This window comes from Barbus barbus (assembly GCF_936440315.1).
Source record: "Barbus barbus genome assembly, chromosome: 44".
In the NCBI taxonomy this organism is placed as follows: Eukaryota; Metazoa; Chordata; class Actinopteri; order Cypriniformes; family Cyprinidae; genus Barbus; species Barbus barbus.
This window is the reverse complement of record NC_136722.1, coordinates 10333542-10354525: the sequence shown is the minus strand read 5'-3', so window position 1 is coordinate 10354525 and position 20984 is coordinate 10333542. Positions and strand designations below refer to the sequence as shown.

General features: G+C 35.8%; 2 protein-coding genes across 4 annotated transcripts in view; one reads left to right on the top strand and one right to left on the bottom strand.

Moving 5' to 3' along the window:
- Positions 1 to 4652, bottom strand: part of LOC306863035 (meiotic recombination protein REC8 homolog) — a 16393-nt gene extending 11741 nt beyond the window's left edge. Inside the window, exon 1 of the mRNA XM_079406189.1 lies at positions 4527 to 4652. The gene's annotated coding sequence lies outside the window, so the exon portion shown is untranslated. The remainder of the gene's footprint in view (positions 1 to 4526) is intronic.
- Positions 169 to 20984, top strand: LOC306863036 (programmed cell death protein 6-like). Of its 3 annotated transcripts, XM_079406191.1 has the most exons (7): positions 175 to 347; positions 1090 to 1121; positions 2937 to 2998; positions 14186 to 14230; positions 14844 to 15002; positions 15219 to 15328; positions 19530 to 20514. In XM_079406191.1, the coding sequence occupies exons 1-7, from the start codon at positions 330 to 332 to the stop codon at positions 19626 to 19628; spliced, it is 525 nt and encodes a 174-aa protein (XP_079262317.1). In that variant the 5' UTR covers positions 175 to 329; the 3' UTR covers positions 19629 to 20514. The 3 variants fall into 3 exon arrangements, with proteins under 3 accessions (XP_079262316.1, XP_079262317.1, XP_079262318.1); XM_079406190.1 differs by lacking the exon at positions 1090 to 1121 and having other exon boundaries at positions 169 to 347; positions 19530 to 20984; XM_079406192.1 differs by lacking the exons at positions 1090 to 1121; positions 2937 to 2998 and having other exon boundaries at positions 177 to 347; positions 19530 to 20508.

The following is a 20984-nucleotide window of genomic DNA, read 5'->3' as shown; positions in this document are numbered from 1 at the left end:
AAGAACAGTTCACATTTTCCATTAGTCAGACTGTTGGCCCCGCCCATTTAGCGCAAACAGTCCGCGCTTGCATTAGACGAGCCAATCAAAACGGCGGAAAGTCCCCAAGGGGGCGGTCTCGAGTGACGTCCGCTAATTTTTAATGAGAAGTGGGGAGTTTCACGCCACGCCTCTGCGTGAAGAATTTTTTGAGTCAGATTTAAGCAAGTTGAATTTCGCTGCTCATAGAGCGCATTTTATCGTTTAACGGGACAAGCAGAGGACATGGCCTACCATAATCAGCATAGACCACCTCATTATAACAACGCGCCGCCGGATCAGGGCTTTTTATGGAATATATTTCAGAGGTGAGTGAAACACGACCGATTCCGCATTTGAACGCCCGTCTGTTTGACAAGCGCAGCAGGAAAGAGCTTGTTCTTGCACGTCACGTACAAGTAGACACGAAATGCATTGGGAAACTTTAGTAGAGGATTGTATCGCTCGCAAAAGCAAATGTCTGTAATATTTAGTTACTTCCGCCGTTTTCAGCTGATAGCAGACTCTTCTCGCCTGACTTTCATTATTACTCCATTCAACAACTGAGCATTTGAGATGAGCTCGAATAACGTTACGGATATGCGTGGTTTTCAGCAGTTTTTAATGCCACACAATCTTATTTTTACGCATATGAGTGAGCTGGTTTGGTTTAACTAAGTTGCTCGTCTCTATAGTAATGAATTATGTAATACTGCAGAGGATTGAATCTTAAGGGACGTTCACACGGTTGCACTATATATGTATATATATATATATATATATATATATATATATATATATATATATATATATATATATATTTCATTATTGGTTTATGTACACATAACGTACTGACGTCGCGTCGCTGTGTTGTCAGTGTCTACAAGCGTTACGTTTTTAAGATGCCTTGCCAAGTTAAAAGTAGTTAAACTTTCGTTTTTAACTCGTTTAAACGCCCCTTACAGCATTACATTGTCGTCAAACACAGAAATAGATGTAACCCAGCAACATTCCTGTTTTATTCTAATGCTCTCAATCTCTAATGATTGTCTCTTGCTCATGTGACTAAAGGTGTTGATCTGTACATTACACATGAGTCATCTGTGAGTATGTTTGTTTATTACTTAAGAGTTTCCATGACAATATTGAAATGCAAGGTGAACTTTGTCGTATTATGACTGGATTATGATTACTTTTAGTGTATGACCTGTAAGTGGTTGCTTACTATTATAATAATGTGTCTTTCAATCTTTTAGAAAACCGAGCCCCCCAAATATGATAATCCTCCTGTGAGGATTTAACTATATGTTAATGACAGCCACATATACATATATATATATATATATACACACACACACACACACACACACACACACACACACATATATGTATAAAGACACAGTTTATGCTTAAAAAATATTATAAATATATATGTAAAGTATTATTTGGAAAATATATTTTGTTTCTATTCCATTACATTTATTCCATTTCTTTTTAATTCTATAGTACTGTTGTAATATATGTATTATTTATTTATTTGTTTGCTTGTAATTTATTATAATTTAATTAATTAATTAATTAATTTATATTTACTTTTTTATGTTTTACTCTAGACATTTCCTAGTATTCTCTTGCGGCATCCTGAGGGTCCCTGGACCCCAGTTTGAAACCCCATAAACTTACAGTGGTATGATTGTTATTCTGCCTGATCGCTGTGATATAATAGGGGATTGAGGGGAAAAAGCTCAATCTTAGAGCCTACAGTTACTGAAACCCTGGGAAAACCAAAGGCAGTCTTCTCTCTAAACGCAGAGAAGGCGGGATAAATATAGACGTAATTTGTGTTTTCCCCACTTTCCTTTTAGGAAAACGCACCCCAGATGTTCCTGATCATACTTTCCTTGAATGGAAGTTGTGGTTTAGTCAGTCCAGCTAGTAAATTAGTTCAAATGATTCTCAAACCATGTCTTATCATATTTCACTACATATAGCCTGATTGAAGTTGATGGTTGTTTCAGAATTCCTTGTGTGAATAAGAGTCACGAGTTCAAGTATTGCCTGGTTGGGCAGGGTCTTGTTAGATAAACAAGCCAACAAGACATTGCTTTCACAGTTTACTGTGGTTATGGCCCAGACTAGACTCTCTTTCAAGGTTTTAGGTGTCCAAATTATTGAGGAGGCCTCTCTCTAGCCCATAAATTCAGTTTTTCTATGTTTTTTTCAGCAGCTGCCGTGAAACACAGGGGTTTTGTTGGTGTGCTAAGGCATATTGCTTCATGCTTGTTTCATAATAATGTAACTCAGGATATCGTAAAACTCAATCCCTTTCTACCATAATCTCTTCATTACAAAACAGACCAAATAATACATGTAATTTCCACATGGAACGACATTCCCTTAAATTCAGCTCAGAAGGCCTGTAATGGAAACGCGTCCTTTTTATGATTTATGGCATACGTGTAATGGAAAAGACACTCCCAACAGCAGAAATTGCCAACCCACTCTGCGTGAGACAAACTTCCCCTCTTTTAAAGTCGTTGCTGACATGTCTTGACTGAAATGAATCATAAAAATATCAGCCGCGCCTTCACAACGTCAATGAATTAATGAATGAATATGTGAGGATATAAAAGAACAAATCAACAGGCAAGACACTTTTCTAAAAGGCACCATATGTAAACTCAAAGGAAAAGAAAACTCTTTAGATGTAAATGAATGGGCCTTTGTCAGTGTTACATTTGAAACACGAGGGCTCTGAATCGTTCTCTATATAAGCTTTTACTTTCAGTTTCATTTGATCAGGCCCACATCCTGAGGTCTTTAAGTCATTCACTATAAAACAAAAGTTTTTTTTTTTTTAAACATGAATTACATTATTTTGGTTAGCAAATAATTCATAATTTTTCTGTTTCCTCCAGGGTAGATAAAGACAGGAGCGGGGCAATATCAGACACAGAGCTTCAGCAGGCATTATCAAATGGTATGTTTTATTTATTTTTTGAATTTATTTTCCTTTTTTTCTTACTTTTTTTGTCACTAATAAACAAATTCCAACTGGAGTTGAAAGATAAATGTTCAGCAAAGGCCCTCAAGTATAATTATTGTGTGGGGTTTCCATTGAACAACTTTAATTTTGGTATATCAGACTATTAATTAAAGGAACCAGGTTTTCTTGCATCAGAAAATATGTTTCTTGTACAAACAATAAGTGTTTTCCTGTAACTGTCATCTTGTCCACACTATTGTTTTGGCAATATGATGTAGCACAATTTACTTGTGTCACGCTGATATTTCCATATGAAAATATACTTTAATTTTGTTTCACTAAAAAGATCATTCCTTTGTTTTGTTTTTTTATGATGATGATCTTTAAAGATTGTTCCCCATGTATATAAAGATGTTCACAGTATTCTGGCTAAATGAAAAATGCCCACATTGACTATTATTGCTAAATGTTCTTGTTCATGAAATACCAAGCAATAACCAGCATTAATACTATTTTATAGATAACTATTGGAAATTTCAGATAATTTCACTGTGTATAGTGTGTCCATGTATAGTGTACAAAATATGGCCTGACACTGTTAAACATTACTTTTTTTTTTTCAACTGATGATCAGTGAAAGGAAGTACTTGAAAATGTAAAACTAAATATTATTTTGTTATTTTCCACTAATTTTCAAAAAGATTTGTTTGCCTTTTATGCAACCCTGTTACCAATTTTTTTTATAAATACAGTTTAAATGGGAGTGATTGCTATTTTCTAGAATTATTCATCAAATAAACAAACAAACAAATAAACTACGCAAGAACGGGTGATATTTATCCGAAATAAAACGATAGGGACTGGCTAGTTTGGGAACAAATGTCGGTCTGTTGCTATTGATAATCACAAATCAAAGAATAATGTTTAACATTTAAGGATTATCTTCATGAGTGCAGTCAAAAATCAATTTGTGTAAAAACTGAGAAATTGGAATGAGACAATACACTACCATTCAGGACAAGATGTTTAAATGTTTTTTTTTATAAAACACGTCTCTTATGTTCACCAAGGCTGCATTTATTTGAGCCATTACTCCAGTCTTTAGTGTCACATGATCATTCAGAAATCATTCTTATATGCTGACTTGGTGCTCAAGAAACATTTATTATTATTATGAATGATGAAAACAATTGTGCCTTGTAGTTTTTTTTTGTGTGTGCGCGAAAATTGAGATACATTTTTTCAGTGTTCTTTGATGAATAGAAAGTTCAAATGAACAGCATTTACATTGTAAATGCCAATTTAGACCAGAGCATGCAGACCAATGTCGACGGCCAACCAATTACAGTATGTCACTTTTCAGATATTCCAAAACCCAACAAATGTCAGCAAAAAAAAAATCAGCAAAAATAAGCAACACCAACAGATGCTGACACACTGATCTGACAAAACCCAATGAACATGTTTGTTATTTCAAGGGTTACTCCACCCCAAAATGAAAATTTTGTCATTAATCACTTACCCCCATGTCGTTCCAAACCCGTAAAAGCTTCGTTCGTCTTCGGAACACAATTTAAGATATTTTGGATGAAAACCGGGAGGCTTGTGACTGTCCCATTGACTGCCAACTAAATAACACTGTCAAGGCCTAGAAAGGTATGAAAGACATCGTCAGAATGCGAGAATACTTTTTGTATACAAAGAAAACAAATTATTCAACAATTCGTCTCTTCTGCGTCAGTGTAGCACCATTTTGGAGAGTATACCAATAAACTGCGTACGCTATTCTGTGTCAGCTGCACCACATCCTTGCTGAATAAAAAGTATAATAAAAAACTAAAATAAAAAAGTCTTAGTCACCTTAACCTTTTAGTGTACGTCTCCTCCATGATGTTATTTCTTAAGTCGCGATTTTGAGGAATGTTAAGTTTGTTTGTAAAGTGAAAAAATGTTTAATGTAATTGCCGCTTTGGTAAAACAGACTAACTGCATTTACACTGCGGGTCTTGATGACCAATTCCGATTTTGTGAATAAATCCGATTTTTTTTGGACGACGTGCTTCCATTTCTTTTAAAAGTGACCCGTATCCGATGTGTGCATTTTACACTGCACTTGGTGAAGCAAGTCAAAAATAGCATATATGACATCACAAAGCAATTTGAATAGTACATTGAGTTTAATTTATTGACATGGAATTCATATAGAAACGTTTTTAATGCAATAGTTACATCTATACATCAAAATAATTCTTCAGGACAGTGATGTACGCAGCTCCGCTGAAAGCTTGCGAATGGAATAATACTCAGGTGGTAAATATTGTTAAGCATGTCACATCTTCTGTTTTTTTAGTAATTAAAACCAAATACGCTCATCAGTGATTGTATATCAAAGGCAGGGACATGTTTGTGTGCATTTATTTTGTGGTTTCAATGGAACGAATGGGACTGAAGCGCTCGTCTGTGCACGAGCCGTCATCACTGACAACAGCAGCAACGAGCACTCAGCGTGATTTCAAAAGCAACACATTTCAGCATCAGATCGCCTTCTATTTAACATAAACGAATTTTTTTTTCTTTCCTGCTTACACGGTCATGGGCCATATCTGATTTGTGCCACATGGGAGGAAAAAAATCAGAATTGGGTCACTTGAACCATGCAGTGTAAATGCAGCCTAAACACTAAACTAGCTATTTTCATGTTAAGCTAACTTTATGTTAGATAATAGTTTATCAAACATGTCTAGTAGTTCTCTAAAAAAAGTAATGGGACGTCATAGTGTACCTAATGCTTATGGAATGTGCCTTATTCAAATACCACCTTCATGAGCATATGGCCTTGCTGCCAAAGTGGGTCGGAGTTCTTCCACTCCTGCCAGAAGCTGTTATCTGCTCCGAGCAGTAAGGTTGATGTAGTGCTCGTCTCAATGAGGTGCAGAATTAGCAGGAAACTCTGTTATCATTCTTGAGAGCAGGCTGTGTGAGTTTGATGATCCCAATGCATGTTCCTGTCAACACTGCTGCAGTGCAATGCTGTGTTATAGCACACAGACCCTTGTCACTCTCAGCAGCACTGCATTGTGAAGTATAGAACTGTGTAACATTGTAACCCTGTGATATTCTGAAGATATTAGTATTGTAAAGGTTTGAAAACAGATATCGCATGTTATGTAGTGTATGGCTGGTGCAGTCCTGTTCTTAGATTAGTGGTTCAGTGGTAAAGTCCATTACCCTGTTCTGAGTCTCTGAATGCACCTCAGCAGTTGCCCCAGGCATCTGACCTTGACATTAATGTGCTGAATATGTCTCTATATGTCTGCAGTATATGTATCGTTCAATAATTTTCAACCTTATATCTCCATATTAATGTATTTGTTCTGAAATAGCTTAATTGTTTTTTCAAAGAAACTTATATATATTTATATATGCTTATATATACACCAATGTAGTCTAACATTTTTAATACATGAAAAACCAATGCAAATACTTCTGGGAATATATTTTCAGTGAGAACGTAAACAATTTCTTGAATCAGAGTTTTGCTTTGATGTTTTGATGTTTAAGCTCTTATACTTGAAAAAGTAATAAAATAAATTCCCCAAAAACTATATCTACAGAGCAGGATGACAGATGCTGATATACATAATAAGCAACTTCGTGACGACAAACGAAACATGAATTGATAAATAAGTTTTATGCAGTATTTACTCAAATATTTACGAATTAAAATATTGAAGTTTTACTATCCTATTAAATGTTTTATTGTTATTTTATATGTATTATCTATTGACAACAGTGACCATAGATTATGAAAATTACTTAATCATTATCGTTATGGTGAACTAACACTTCTGTTAATTCTCCAAGTTGGTACTGTTATGGAAAAAAACATTTCTTTGTTCTCTCTCTCTTGCTCTCTAATTATTGTTGTTCAGGGTGTCTGATTTTATTTGATTGTCTTACAGTAAAAGTGCTCTCTTCTCAGCTCTGTCGTTTAGCTACCTCAGCATATTTAAGCACTCTTGATTTTCTCCGTGCTGCTCTAGGCGTTTGCTGGAGTAATGCTGTTCATATAGATTTATATCAGAGGTCATTGCTGTAACTGAAGCAGTGGCAGTAGGCAGCTTTGATTTACTATGTCACAACCATTCAATTCACTGACTCCAGCCATTATGCATTATATTTTCACTCCTGTGACCAGGGCATAATGAATTTTACTCAAAAAGCATAAATGGAAATGAAAGCATTCAAACTCGCTGTCAGGGCTGGGAAAGGTTATGCATGTTTAGCCTCGGTTGACTGTGTTTTATAGGAATACACGGCCTGGCTCACTTATTTCGCTCAGATGTGGACTGCTGCCTGTTTTAGGGTAGTTTGCAGGGTTGCTTGTGGTGTTAAAGGGGTCATATGATGCGATTTCTTGTTTTCTTTTTCTTTACTGTGTTATGTAGCTGTTTGTGCATGTATACGATCTGCAGAGTTACAAAGCTCAAAGTCTCCCACAAAAGGATTTATTGTATCTAAAAGAGAAGGCTGATCCAGACCGGGTTAAAACGCCTTATTAAAACACGCCCCCACATGTCTACGTCACGATTGTTGGCCGACCAAATCACACACACAGAGCAGCGTTACCCGGACTCTTTCATTATCATTCTCGGTGATTTTAATAAAGCTAATCTCACCCGCAAACTACCTAAATACAGACAACACATCACGTGCCCCACCAGGGACAGCAATAAACTGGACCATTGCTACACTGTTTTAAAGGATGCGTGTCACTCTGTCCCCCGTGCAGCACTGGAACTCTCTGATCACTGTTTGGTTCATCTTCTACCAGCCTACAAGCAGAAACTTAAATCTGCTAAGCCTGTAGTAAAAACTGTAAAGAGATGGAGTGTTTACAGGCCTGCTTCGAACTTACTGATTGGAGTGTTTTTGAGGCTGCAGCTACTGATCTGGATGAGCTCACCGACATTGGTTTCTGTGAGGACATGTGTGTACCCACCAGGACTTACTTAACATTTAACAACGACAAACCTTGGTTCAGTACAAAACTCAAACAGCTTCGCCAGGCCAAAGAGGATGCTCACAGGAGTGGGAACAAAGTCTTGTATAAACAGGCCAAAGAAACAGGGTTACATCACATCGGAGTGTACAGCTCGTCAGAAATAGTCTTAACTGTGGCTTGTGTACTGTAAATACATAGGAGCATCATCACTGTGTCTGTCACGCTGTGTCTGTCATACTCAAACAGAAACTCCTGAAGTTTGGATTTTTTCTTTAAAAATTGTGTCCGTGTGTTTTACACTTCAAAATGTAATTTTGTCTACATATAACATTACGATATTGTAATAAATGGCAAGTTATAGCCATTTATTACAATATCGTTAAAGGACTCTGATAATATTCTGTTACACCAAACACACAAAATAATGATCTTTAAAGTAGTATCATATGACCCCTTTAATGGCATCAGAGTTCAGATTGTTAAAGATGTTAAACTTTTACATATAATCAGGCTTGAATAGGGTGTTTTGAGCGTACTAGTCCTAAATTAAGACTTATCAGTGGTCACCTAAAAAAGACAGTTAGCTGTTATTTTAATGCAACTTCACGTGCTTTGAATTGTAAAAATTATAGTCTGACCCTGACTGATGTAAGCAACATTAATGATTCAAATCAAACTTTCTAAATACGACTCTGATTCTAACAACTAACAATTTTGACCTTGTAGAAAGGTTATAGGTCCTTAAAAGGTTCTTCACAGCGATGCCATAGAAGAACCGTTCAGTTAAAGGTTCTTTGAAGAACCACCTCTTTCTTACCTTTTTTATAATCTGAAGAACCTTCTTTCGCCACAAAACCTCTTCAGATGTTAAAGTTTCTTTATGGAACCATTTAGACCAAAAAGTTTCTTATATGGCATCGTGAAGCACCTTTATTTTTAAGCGTGAACCCTGAAGTTTATTCTTTTTCAGATCTCCATGTGGTGACACGGTGACATTTAGGAAAAGAATTCCTCACATTAAGCTGCCAAAATGAAAATATAAAAACAATGTCTTGCCCTTTTAATTTCATGAAGAGATGGAAACTGTTATGAAAGAAATGAAGTTCAGCAAGATGTTTATTTAATTAAAAAAAAAATTACAGTAAAAACTGTAATATTGTGAAATATTATTATCATTAAAAATTTCTATTGGAATATATTTTAAAATGTTATTTATTTATTTCAGTGCTGGAAAAGCTGAATTTTCAGCAACCATTACTCTAGTCTTCAGTGTCACATGATCCTTCAGAAATCATTCTAATATGCTGATTTGCTGCTCAGTAAACATTTTTTGTTATTATAAATGTTGAAAACATTTATAATGGGGTGGTGATGGCGCAGTGGATAAGACACATGCCTTTGGTGTGAGAGACCCGGGTTCGAATCCACTGTGAGGCACCAATGTGTACCTGAGCAAGACACTTAACCCCTAGTTGCTCCAGAGGCGTGCGACCTCTGACATATATAGCAATTGTAAGTCGCTTTGGATAAAAGCGTCAGCTAAATGAATTAATGTAAATGTAAAACAATTGTCCTGATTAAAATTGTGGAAACAGATCTTTTTTTTTTTTAAATTAAGATTCTTTTATAAATGTTATAAATGTCACAAATATCACATAAATGTCTCTTTTGATCAATCTAATGTGCCCTTGCTGAATTAAAGTATTAATTTTAAATAAGTATTAATAAAAAAAAGGTACTTATACAAAATACAGTCTTGTAAGAAATATTTACATCCAGTATTTTGATTTTTTTTAATAATTCACTCAATGCTTTCAGGTGTAGCAAAAATTTGGATTTAGTATAATATAGTATCTTTTTCAAGCTTAATCTCATAACATAAAATGCTGTTTTATCAGCTGCTTTTGACTCTCGAAGATGATATGAAAAGAAGTCCTTGTGTTAACATATGCAGTGTTGTTGTATGCGGCAGACTGCTGTGTACTTGTCTAGTGGAGTGATGTGAATGTTGCCATTTTTCCATGATTCCTCCCGGAGTAGGCAGTGCCGTGACTGGAGCCAGTGTGTAGCACATAGGGGCGTCTTTGTGCCTGAATTCAGACCCGCCTCCTCTCCAGTCTTTGCCACTAGCAGCCATTCTCTCTCTGAGATGGCACCATGTTATTCACACTATTTCCAATAGCCTTCCCAAATATGGTCAGGGTGACCTTGGTGGTCTTGTTTGGCAGGAACACACTCCTTTTTAAAAAACATTACACACGTTATTTTTTTCCATTCTTTTCTTCCTGTTTCCTGCTCTGTTTACAACTATCCCTGTCCCACCAACTAGAGGAGCATCGTGATTATTCCCTGATTGTCTGATTGTTCATCACCAGTGCAAGTCCTTCCTCTCTCTCATAGCGGCTCTGTGAGTGTGTGTCAGGCCGTGACTCAGCATTGCCTAGAGAAGAATAGCTTTATTTCACAGCTGTATGTTTCAGTCCTGTGTCTTCTGGTGTTGTTTCCCCCAGCGTGCCCAGTGTGTGTTGTAGGTGTGCTAAGATAAGCACGCTCAAACAAATGATAGTGTTATTTCAGCCAAAGCAGAAAGGGAGGGTTCACTGAGCTGGAATAAGAGAATGACCTATATAGACTATAAAGTGTGTTCCTCAAGGTCAGTGAAGGGTGTCTATTGAAGCGTATTGAAATGTGTTTCTTACTACCTCATGTTATGACTGTAATGCCACTCCTTAGGGATTCTATCAGGGGAGATTGCAAGTGAACATGTTATATAGAGGGAAAAATAGAAACTATACAGCTGTGTTACCTCTGGCTATTAAAAATATGAAATTTAAACCGACTCTATTGAATCAGTTTACCTGGTTTTACTGTGTATGATTACTCAATGCGTATTAATTTTAAGAGTTTGTTCATAATTTTTTATTAAAATGTCATGTGCTTTCAAAAGGCGCAGAACCTTTTGGTAACACTTGTTCCATGTATCTAAAATAGTAATATTAGTAGTAATTAAGTAAGTAATAACTAACGCCAAACTGAACTCTAGCTTTAAACCATAGTAAGTACATGTTGTTAATTAATATTACTCGGTAACACTTTTTTGCATTGTGTATTTTTCAGTGTCCTTGTTACACGTTTCATGTACTTAATATAGTAATAAATGTAACACTAAGACAACTAACCCAACTAACTATAGTAAGTGCATGCTGTTAATTACTTAAATACACTGTAACATCTTAAATAAAGTGTAACTAAATTCTTATTTGTGTAACAAAGACCCATTAAAGTTTGACCAGTGTTTTTTGCCTGCTGATGTAAATCACTATTATATTCATTCATATATAATATATTATATAATATTTATAAATTAATATATTGTAAATTAATAAAACTGTTTATAATACGTAAAAAATAAGCAATCCAAAGCTCCATTGGCATCTGATGTCAACGACAGAGGAAAAAGTCCGTTTTAACAGCATTCCAAAAAATAATCAAGCACTGGCAAACATTTACCTAATAAATGAAATATTAGCTTCATATTTACTTTAAAATAAAGATTTTATATGTATTTTATGTAATTTCTGCTCTTCATTATTTCATTGAAATTCTATTTTGCTTAGATATGTCACACTGCAGAAATTAAATGCTTTGCGGATATCATTAGGGCCCAAGCCAGTAAGGCGCAGGGCCCTATTGTTCTTCTAAGGATTATTATTTTTTTTTTTTTTTTTATTTTTTATTTCAATCATCCGGGCACTTTTGGGGGCCTTAACGTGCCCGAAAACTCTCGAAAATTGGCACGCACATTGGAACCTGCGGCCATTAGGACGCCGCTGAGGCTGGGACCCGGGCGTGGCACAGGGGCTCTACGGCGCCCCCTGGAAAATTGTCAGAAAACTTGATGTATAGCTCACACATACTTGCACGTATTCATATGAAACTCGGTACACATATAGAACTCATTGAGCCGAACAACTTTCACGCAGCATGTCTTAGGCTCCGCCCAACAGGAAGTCGGCTATTCAGGGCTGTTTAAAAAGCGCATGCTCTGGAATTTGATATACTCCTCTGAGGATTTCCATACGATTGCCACCAAACTCGGTGAACATGATCTCAGGACATTGGGGACGCTAAATTGCGAAGATATTTTTGATATGTCGAACGGTTTGCCCGTGGCGAGGCGATGAAGTTATGGCGAAAAATGAGACCCAGGAAATGCCTAATAACGTCCACACACATTGTATGATGTAGATCAAACTTCAGTGATTTGTTCGTTGTATGATGCCGATCGGATAGATGTGACTATTATGACTGAAAGTTATAGCGCCACCAACTGGCTGCAGGAAGTGTGTCGTTTTCAAAATGCTTTGAATTCAGCATCTTATTTTTACTCGATTTGCTTCAAACTTCACCAGAATAATGTCAAAACACGGCCGATGTAAAACTGTGAAGGGAATATTGATATCTAAAATTATGTTGCCATGGCAACGTGTCAAAGTTGAAAATTCGTTTCTGGTGATTTTGAGGCAGATAACATGTTTAGAATGTCATGAAACTCAACACACATATGAGTATTAATGATAGTTAGACACTGGAAAAAGCTCATAAACGGGCGTGGAAGAGGCACTCTATAGCGCCACCTTTTGTCAAAAATGAGGGGGTTAGTTTTAGCTACAGACCCCAAACTCGGTACATAAATTGTTCTAATTAATCCGGACAACTTTCTAATTTACAGTCATTAGCTACGACCAACAGGAAGTCGGCTATATTTATTTTAATGTGGGTTTTTTTTAAAAACGGGCTGTAAACAAATTAATACTCCTCCAAGCAGAAACACGGAAATCACACCAAACATTTTTTATCATGATGCCAAAATACTGAAGATGCTAAATTGCGGACGGATTTAGGATATCTTGAACGATGATTTAATGGCAATTTATTAAAGTTACAGTAAAAAAGATCATTTTTTTTTTTTTTTTCTTTTAAGAGCAGCTTCCAAACACTTCATAAAAAATTACATACACAGAACAATACAGTCTGAGGATATGTGATTAATTTCATGAATTTACAATACACTATGCAGAGGAGAAAATTTGAAAACTATCAGAGAGTTAGACTTAGACTGCTTCTGAGTGAGAGATCCCTGTCAGCCTGCAGCTGAGTGAGGGGTGGGGGTGGGGGTGGGGTGTGAGTGACTGTGTGAGTGACTGTGTGGATTGAGCCAGTGGGTGAGAGAGAGAAAGAGAGAGAGAGGGTCTGTTTTTTAAAATCTTTAAAAAATGCTTATAAATCATTAAAGATTTTGATAACACTTTATAATAAGGTCTCAATTCTTAACATTAGGAAATGCATTAATTAACGTGAACTAACAATGAAAAATATATTTTTTACAGCATGTTAATTCTTCATTGATTAGTATGAACTTACAATGAACTAACAATGAACAAAATATTTTTAATATTAGAAAAATAGTCATGTTCAAAAGATAAAACTTTAAAATGTAATAATATATTAACACATTTTGGAATTGATTTTGATCAACATTAAATGGTATATATTTATTAATGATGTTAACTAACAACAGTTAAATAATGTTGTTTTTTAACATTGGTTAATTCACAAATAACATTAAATATTAACAATATATTTTTTACTTTATTCATTTGTGTTAGAAAAAATTATTCATGTTAGTTAATGGAAAAATAAATCATTAAAAAATGCTTATAAATCATTAAAACCTTTGGTAACTATAATAATTTCTCATTTGTTAGCATTAGTAAATGCATTAACTAACATCAACTACCAATGAAAAATATATTTTCACAGAATTTAAAGTTTTATATGTTGTTCTGTGTGTGTGTGTTTCACAGAGTTGATGGTTTGGATTAACCCTTTAATTGCCGTATCCCTTAAAATCAAACTGCCAGAGGGTTACTGTGATGCTTGTGCTCGCTGGGCACCGTTTTATCGATGCCACCGGGGTGGCGTATGCTGACGGCTTGGGCCCGTCATCGCTGCTCGCAGCTATATTTTCATGTTGGTTTTTACCTGGAACATGACATACATTTATCAATATTTTGCTTGCAGGAGTGATTGCATATGGAGTCAAGCTTCTGCTTGTTTTAATAATTTAGTTTTATATGGAAACTGATTGTTATCTGTTTTTGTTTCATCCCCAGGTACATGGACACCATTCAACCCTGTGACTGTCAGATCAATTATATGTAAGTATTGTTATTTTCTTGCATTCACAAAAGCATAGACATGCTGTGTCTTTTTCTCTTTTGTCCCATAATCCTCTGTTTGTTTGTGAGCTCCATGACAACCTGCAATGTTTCCTATTAGCACACTTAGCAAAGAAAGGTTCAGTTGTTTCAGCTCAAACTGGAAAAATGTAGCTGTCATCTGCCTTGGAAGTAGCTCAGAAAGTGGAAGGTTTTTGTCAGAAATCAGAGATTTTCTTGAGAAAGTTAGTCAATAATAATTGACTGTGTGTAATGATTCCTAACTCCAGTATAAGGTGATCACTTTCGGCTCATTTCAAGTGGATTGACGTGACCACAATAACAGTTCAATTGTAATCTATGTTGCATATATTTTCACAATATTTTGACCATCTCAAACAGTTTTTGGGATTCTATCTTGTACTCAGTCTTTTCAAATTGAGGGCAAAATGTTATGAATGCATGGTGCTTTGTAAACATAATATGTTTTTGATAGACCAGTCACTTAATAATACTAAGTAATACAATAAATCCAAGCATCAATAAAGTGTCAACAAAGTGAGAATCTGAGGATTAAATGTAACCAAAAATCCGCCCAATTCTTTCTTTTCAGCTATGTTTGATCGGGAAAACAAAGGCGGAGTTAACTTCAATGAATTTGCTGGCGTTTGGAAGTACATCACAGACTGGCAGAACATCTTCCGCACCTACGACAGGGACAACTCAGGGTTTATCGACAAGAACGAGCTCAAACAGGCTCTCACCGGCTTTGGTGAGTTTGTAATGCTTGCTTATCGACTGTTATAAATGGAAAGCCGGAGGTGATAGATGCATTTGGTGAGGTGTTTAAAGAAAGTCCTGTAGGAATGAGAGGCAGGGGCACTGATGCACAAAACCAATAAGAGGAAGGACAAATAAACTGATGGAAAATTATTAATGTCACCCTTGAGGAAAACACTGAACTTCAAACGCTTCTCTCTTCGCACAGGTTATCGTCTTTCAGATCAGTTCTACAACACACTGATAGAGAAATTTGACCGTCAGAAGAGGACCCAAGTGGCTTTTGATGACTTCATTCAGTGCTGTATTGTACTACAGGTAATGATCTGTGTTATATGCAACATTTGCAATTTCTTTAGAGGGACATTTCACCCAGAAATCGGTCTGTATTTATGGGGTTGTTCCAATCCCATGATTTTCTTTCTTCTGTGGAACACAAAAGGAGAATTTTCGAAGAATGTCCTGGCGATGTTGATATTTGAAAGCACTAAAACAAACACGCCCATACCCCAAAAGGACCTTGCCCCTATTTTGATATCGCCAACCCACACGTACGTGCGCAACCCTGGCATAACGACGATCACGGAAACAAGCGAAGATGGATGGATAGTGTGAAACAAAGCAAAATCAACATTACTCACCTATCAAAATGAAACCTCGGCGTCCGATTTCGAGCCCTTCAAACTCCTTGAGTTCTGTCCACCGCTGGCAAGCTGCTCCGATATTTGATCGTAACCCTTCTTTTTAATGTTTTGTTCCTCCCACATTTTCCTCTTTTTTTTTTTTTAATCTGCCATCTCTCTCTATCAATAGTCGAACTGCTAATATCCATCCTGTGCACTCAAACGGAGTGCTCTCTTCTTCTCTCTATCATTACAAGACACGTCCCTTACTGCTGATTGGTTACAAGTGTGTTTTGGGACTCGGTCCGACACTGGTCAAAAGCGTTTTTCAAATATTGCTTAGTGCACCTTTAATGAATATCATATGTATTGAACACAGCAAAAATCGCATTTATTTGACATAAATTTAGGAATCGTCAGCCAGCTGAATATCTAGATAGCGATGTGAATGTTTATATGGCTACAAATAAATGCTACATAATATTTAAAACCTGTTGGATATTGGCTGAGTATCTTCTAATCTACACCTTTTGGCTTTAATAAAATGTCCCCAGGAAACAGGCAAGAATGAATAGGCTGTCCTCCATGATTTCTGTTCTTACCGACAACAAAACACTTGAACATGACAAACTCATAATTACAACTTCAGAAGTAGGAAGTTTCCGATAGCACAAAATAGCATGCGTTTTCAAAGATCCAATCATAGATGGTCAGGTGAGACGCTTTACCGAATACACGTGAACATGCATTTTAAATGCATCTCTTGTGTCCACTTGTGTTCGGATTTCATCTATACCAGGGATCTCCAACCTTGCTCCTGGAGAGCTACCGTCCTGCAGATTTCAGCTCCAAACACCATCAAACACACCTGAACCAGTTAATCAAGCTGTTCACAGGGTTCCCACGGGTCATGGAATTTTAAAAGGTCTATTCCAGACATTGAAAGTCAGGGAATTTTATATATTTTTTGTCCAAGTCATGGAATATCAGGGATTTTTGTTCGTCAACTCCATTCAGTACTCGCGCGCTGTGACCTGTGTAAACAGCGTGTACAGAATTGAGTTTCTCACAGCATCTTTCTTGCGCCTGAATGGACAAAAGTATAAAAATGCCCGTCTTGGCAAGTAACTTTGTAGCTTTAACAATGATTAATCTATATTTTATTAGTCTGTAAACGGCCATTAACAGAGGCCAGAGATGCTGAAGACGGACGCAAAGAGGAGAAAATACCATATCAGGCAGAACAAGATTCAAAATGTGCGAAATATAGGAATCCTAAACATTGAATTTTATTTGAATGTGTTTCTGAGGGGAACTGGTTGTTTTCAGAAAAGTTTACACAGCGCTTTCTTTTCATCTTGCCTCTGTATAATGCATTTAAATGAGTGTTAATACGCGCAGCACAGCTGTGTTTAAGTGGTAACCAAGGAAATGCTTTATCACTGTTCCATAAGCGCCACCTGCTGTCAAAGAGTGAAATTGTCTCATTCAGCCCGTCTGCTGTTTCTGTTTCACGTAGCATAATTTCACAAAGCTAAAGTCACACCATTCTGTTTCTTCAGATTTTGAAATTATGCAGTCTAAAATAAATTAAAAACATTGCTTTTTTTTTTTTTTTTTTGGATTGATTCATGATTAAAATGCAGTGGTTGCCTTGCCACTAATTTCAAATGGCAATGCAAAGTTGCAACACAGAGTGAAGAATATGCAAGTGTTATTTTTTAAGTAATTATTCAATTTCTGTACCTGAACACCTACAAACATAAAAACTTAAGCAAAATTTCATTTCTATCTTTGTGCTATATATTTAATTTAGCTATTATTTGCAATTTGTTCATTTGTTCTTATTTATCTTTAATGATGTTTGAACTTTATATTAGATACTGAACTTATATATATATATATATATATACTTTTTTCTTTTTTTTTTTTTTTTTACTGTGGTATTAACATTGAAATCGAGATTTGTAAAAAAAAATTGGTATCTAAAATATTGGTGTCATAAGTTTATTTATTAGAATACAAAAATCAAAGTTGATAACAGCAACTATTTTATTTTATTTATTTATTTTTTGTGGCAAGGCTAGTGAAAATATTAACAGGGCAAGTAATAATTTTAACCACTGAAAAAATCCTTAGCATTGAGCTCTGGGCTATTTTTTCAGCGCCATCTTATTCCCTTCCCGCTCGTCAACTGGCTATCACTGTCAAACGCAGTCACCAGGCCACCAGGCTGTACCGGTTAACAAAGGCAAATATGCCAGAAAATGAACATTTTTGGGAGCTTTGTACGGTGACCGAGAGATCTCAACGCATTGCAAATAGAAAAAACACCTGCAAATTAAGAAAACAACTTCCTCAATTTTACAACGCACACGCTGCAAATGCTCACAACACAACCCAAAAAAAGAAAAGAAAGAAACACACTGCAAATAGAAAAAAAACACCTGCAAATTAAGAAAACAACTTCCTCAATTTGACAACACACACGCTGCAAATGCTCACAACACAATCAAACAAAGAAACGCACTGCATATAAAATTTATTTGGTTGTATTGTGAGCATTTGCAGTGTTTCTTTATTTGTTTGTGTTGTGAGCATTTGCACCACCTGCTGTCAAACTGATGAAGATGTTTTCTTGATTTGCTGGTGCTTTTTCTATTTGCATGTGTTTTCTGAAGTTGCAGCGCGTTGAGCTTTCTCGGCCACTGAAGCTTTGGCTACAAAATGACCTCTTCAAAGACTGAGTTTAAAAAAAAAAAGTGTAAAAAATATCAAAGAGCATTTAATGGTAAAAAAGCAACAACAACAAAAAAAAAGGCTCAGCACAACAGCGGCCTGTTTTTCCATTCATTATAGGTCATGGAAATTCAGCTTTTTAGTCAGTGAAAGTCAGAGAAAAGTCAGGGAATTTGAGATTTGACTTAGAGTGGGAACCCTATGTTCAGGGTTACTTGATATTTACCGGCAGGTGTGTTGGAGCAGGATTGGAACTGAAGTTTGCAGGACGGTAGATCTCCAGGAGAAGGGTTAGGAATCACTGATCTAGACCCTCCCCTTTTGTTTTTTCATACTCTACATCACTTTCACCGGTGCAATTTCTAATCTTTTTTTTTTTTTTTTTGCCGCAACATGGCAAAGATGGAATTGATTGTTTCAGTGCACTTTATCAAAACATGCTCACGTGTGAGACAGGAGGGCGGTGGGTAGGCAGGCTTTTGTGGCTGTTCGAACACGTTTGACCACATGAGCATCTAGTCTTGTAGACCCCATTTACAGCTGTATTTAACGTGTCAACTTGTGATCTTAATAGGGCCTATGATAGATGTAGCAATGTATGATTTGTGAATTAATAGTTTTGTTTTTTTAAATGATTTGTTACCTGCTCCATCATTTTCAGTCACTTGTACCCAGAAACACATAGTTACTGTTTCTTACTATGTTTTTACTGCATACTGAAATAACTTTTGTGCATAACTCAAAAAGTGTTTTTGGGTAAAATTAACTTTGGTCATTTGTTCATGAATCAGCTCTTGAATCCAGCTCACTGATTTAGTGATCCAGTTACAGTGGTTCAGTTTACTGGAGTGGAGGCAAAGATTTTCAGTGAATAAACCTACATTTTAGCTTGTTCCTAATATAAAGCTACCATTGGACTTCAGAAGATTTGTAATATATTGCTCTTGGCTCATATAGACCATTTTTATTTATACTTTCATGGGGTTTAGTCTTTTTTTGAAGTTTCAAATCTTCAGTTCCCATTCATTGTAATTAAATGTAAATGCGTGACCCGAATAGTGTTCAACTGAAGAACAAAAGTCAATAGGTTTGGAACGGTTCATCATTATGAAGTGATTTACAGCCAATACTGATTGTGTATATTCTCTTTTGAACAGAGGTTAACTGACGTGTTCCGGCGGTATGACACAGATCAGGACGGCTGGATTCAGGTGTCATACGAGCAGTATCTCTCAATGGTCTTCAACGTGGTATAGCACAACACAAGCACGCCTGCACTCTCCTGTGCCAAACTCCAAATGTCCCTCGCCATCCGGTCTGTAGCAGAGACTAGTCAACACTACCCTCTACAGGACGACACTGGGACGGGATCTTCATGACTCTTCATTCCGTCTGTCAGTTTGTCTGTTAGTAGTCATATCATATTTCTTTATGATCTTAACCATTATTATTGAAAGAATTATGGAATTTCACTCTCTGTGTGTTTAAGGAATGTTGACATTGTGTAAATCATATTACGACTCGGTTGCATGCTTTCTGATAAACCTCCTTAATGTCAAAGCATGAACTAATGTTTCTTTTTTTTGGCTAAATTCATGTTTACAATGAAATACTGTGAGAGCAGGTTGTGTTTCGCCATAAGATCCTTTTATTTGGATTGACTGTCAGCTCTTCCATATATTTGTAAAGAATTATATTTTTAATCTGCACAACGTAATTCAACCTTTTATTTAGGAAGGAGGTACATATGCTTTTGTATGCCTTTTTCATGCATGATGCCTTACAACTGTTAAAAAAAAAAAAAAGATAACTGTTTTATTAAAAACTGGAACATTTCAAAATGAGTCTTTAATTTGTATTTGCAACTTTTAGGGAATGCTTTTAATTATTTATTTGTTCATTTATTTATTATTTTATTAAGGGCAAGGACACCTACCAATAACCTAACAGCACACATAAGATAAATGAGTGCCATTACTGTCAAATGTGATCAACAGATATGTATTTTTAAAGGTTGGATTGAATGTTTATGCAAACATTATATTTGTCTATATATATAGCAAAATTCTACCCCCTAGTGTATGATTTTGTGTAATACATGATTGGACATGTTAAATACATATCTGCCCTACCAATGCATTTAAAAATGAAATCTTTTTTTCTTTTCTTTTTTTGTTGTTGTAATATTTCAGCAATAATGGTTCGTTAAGTTGTGAGAAAAACATTTTGATAATTTGCTAAATGTAAAAGATATCACCAGGATTACTTTTACTTTAGAACTAGAACTACTACTAAATATTTTGAATAAGATTCAATAATAGTCCATCAAGAAGCTGGTTAGACTGACATATTTAAGAGAAAATTAAGGATTAAACCTATATCTTTGAATAAAGCGTTATTATAGTTTTTAACATTCTACGCAAGTGCAAACACAAATCACATGAATTTTGCTGAATCATGTTTCTTTTCTGGTTATCACCAAGAACAAAAATGGTTTCTATGACATTCTGCTGCTGAGTTATGATCATTAACATATATAAGATTGTTTTTCATTGTTCCGTTGTAATCAAGAGGGAAACTGATATACATATTCTGCAACTTCTGTAATACAC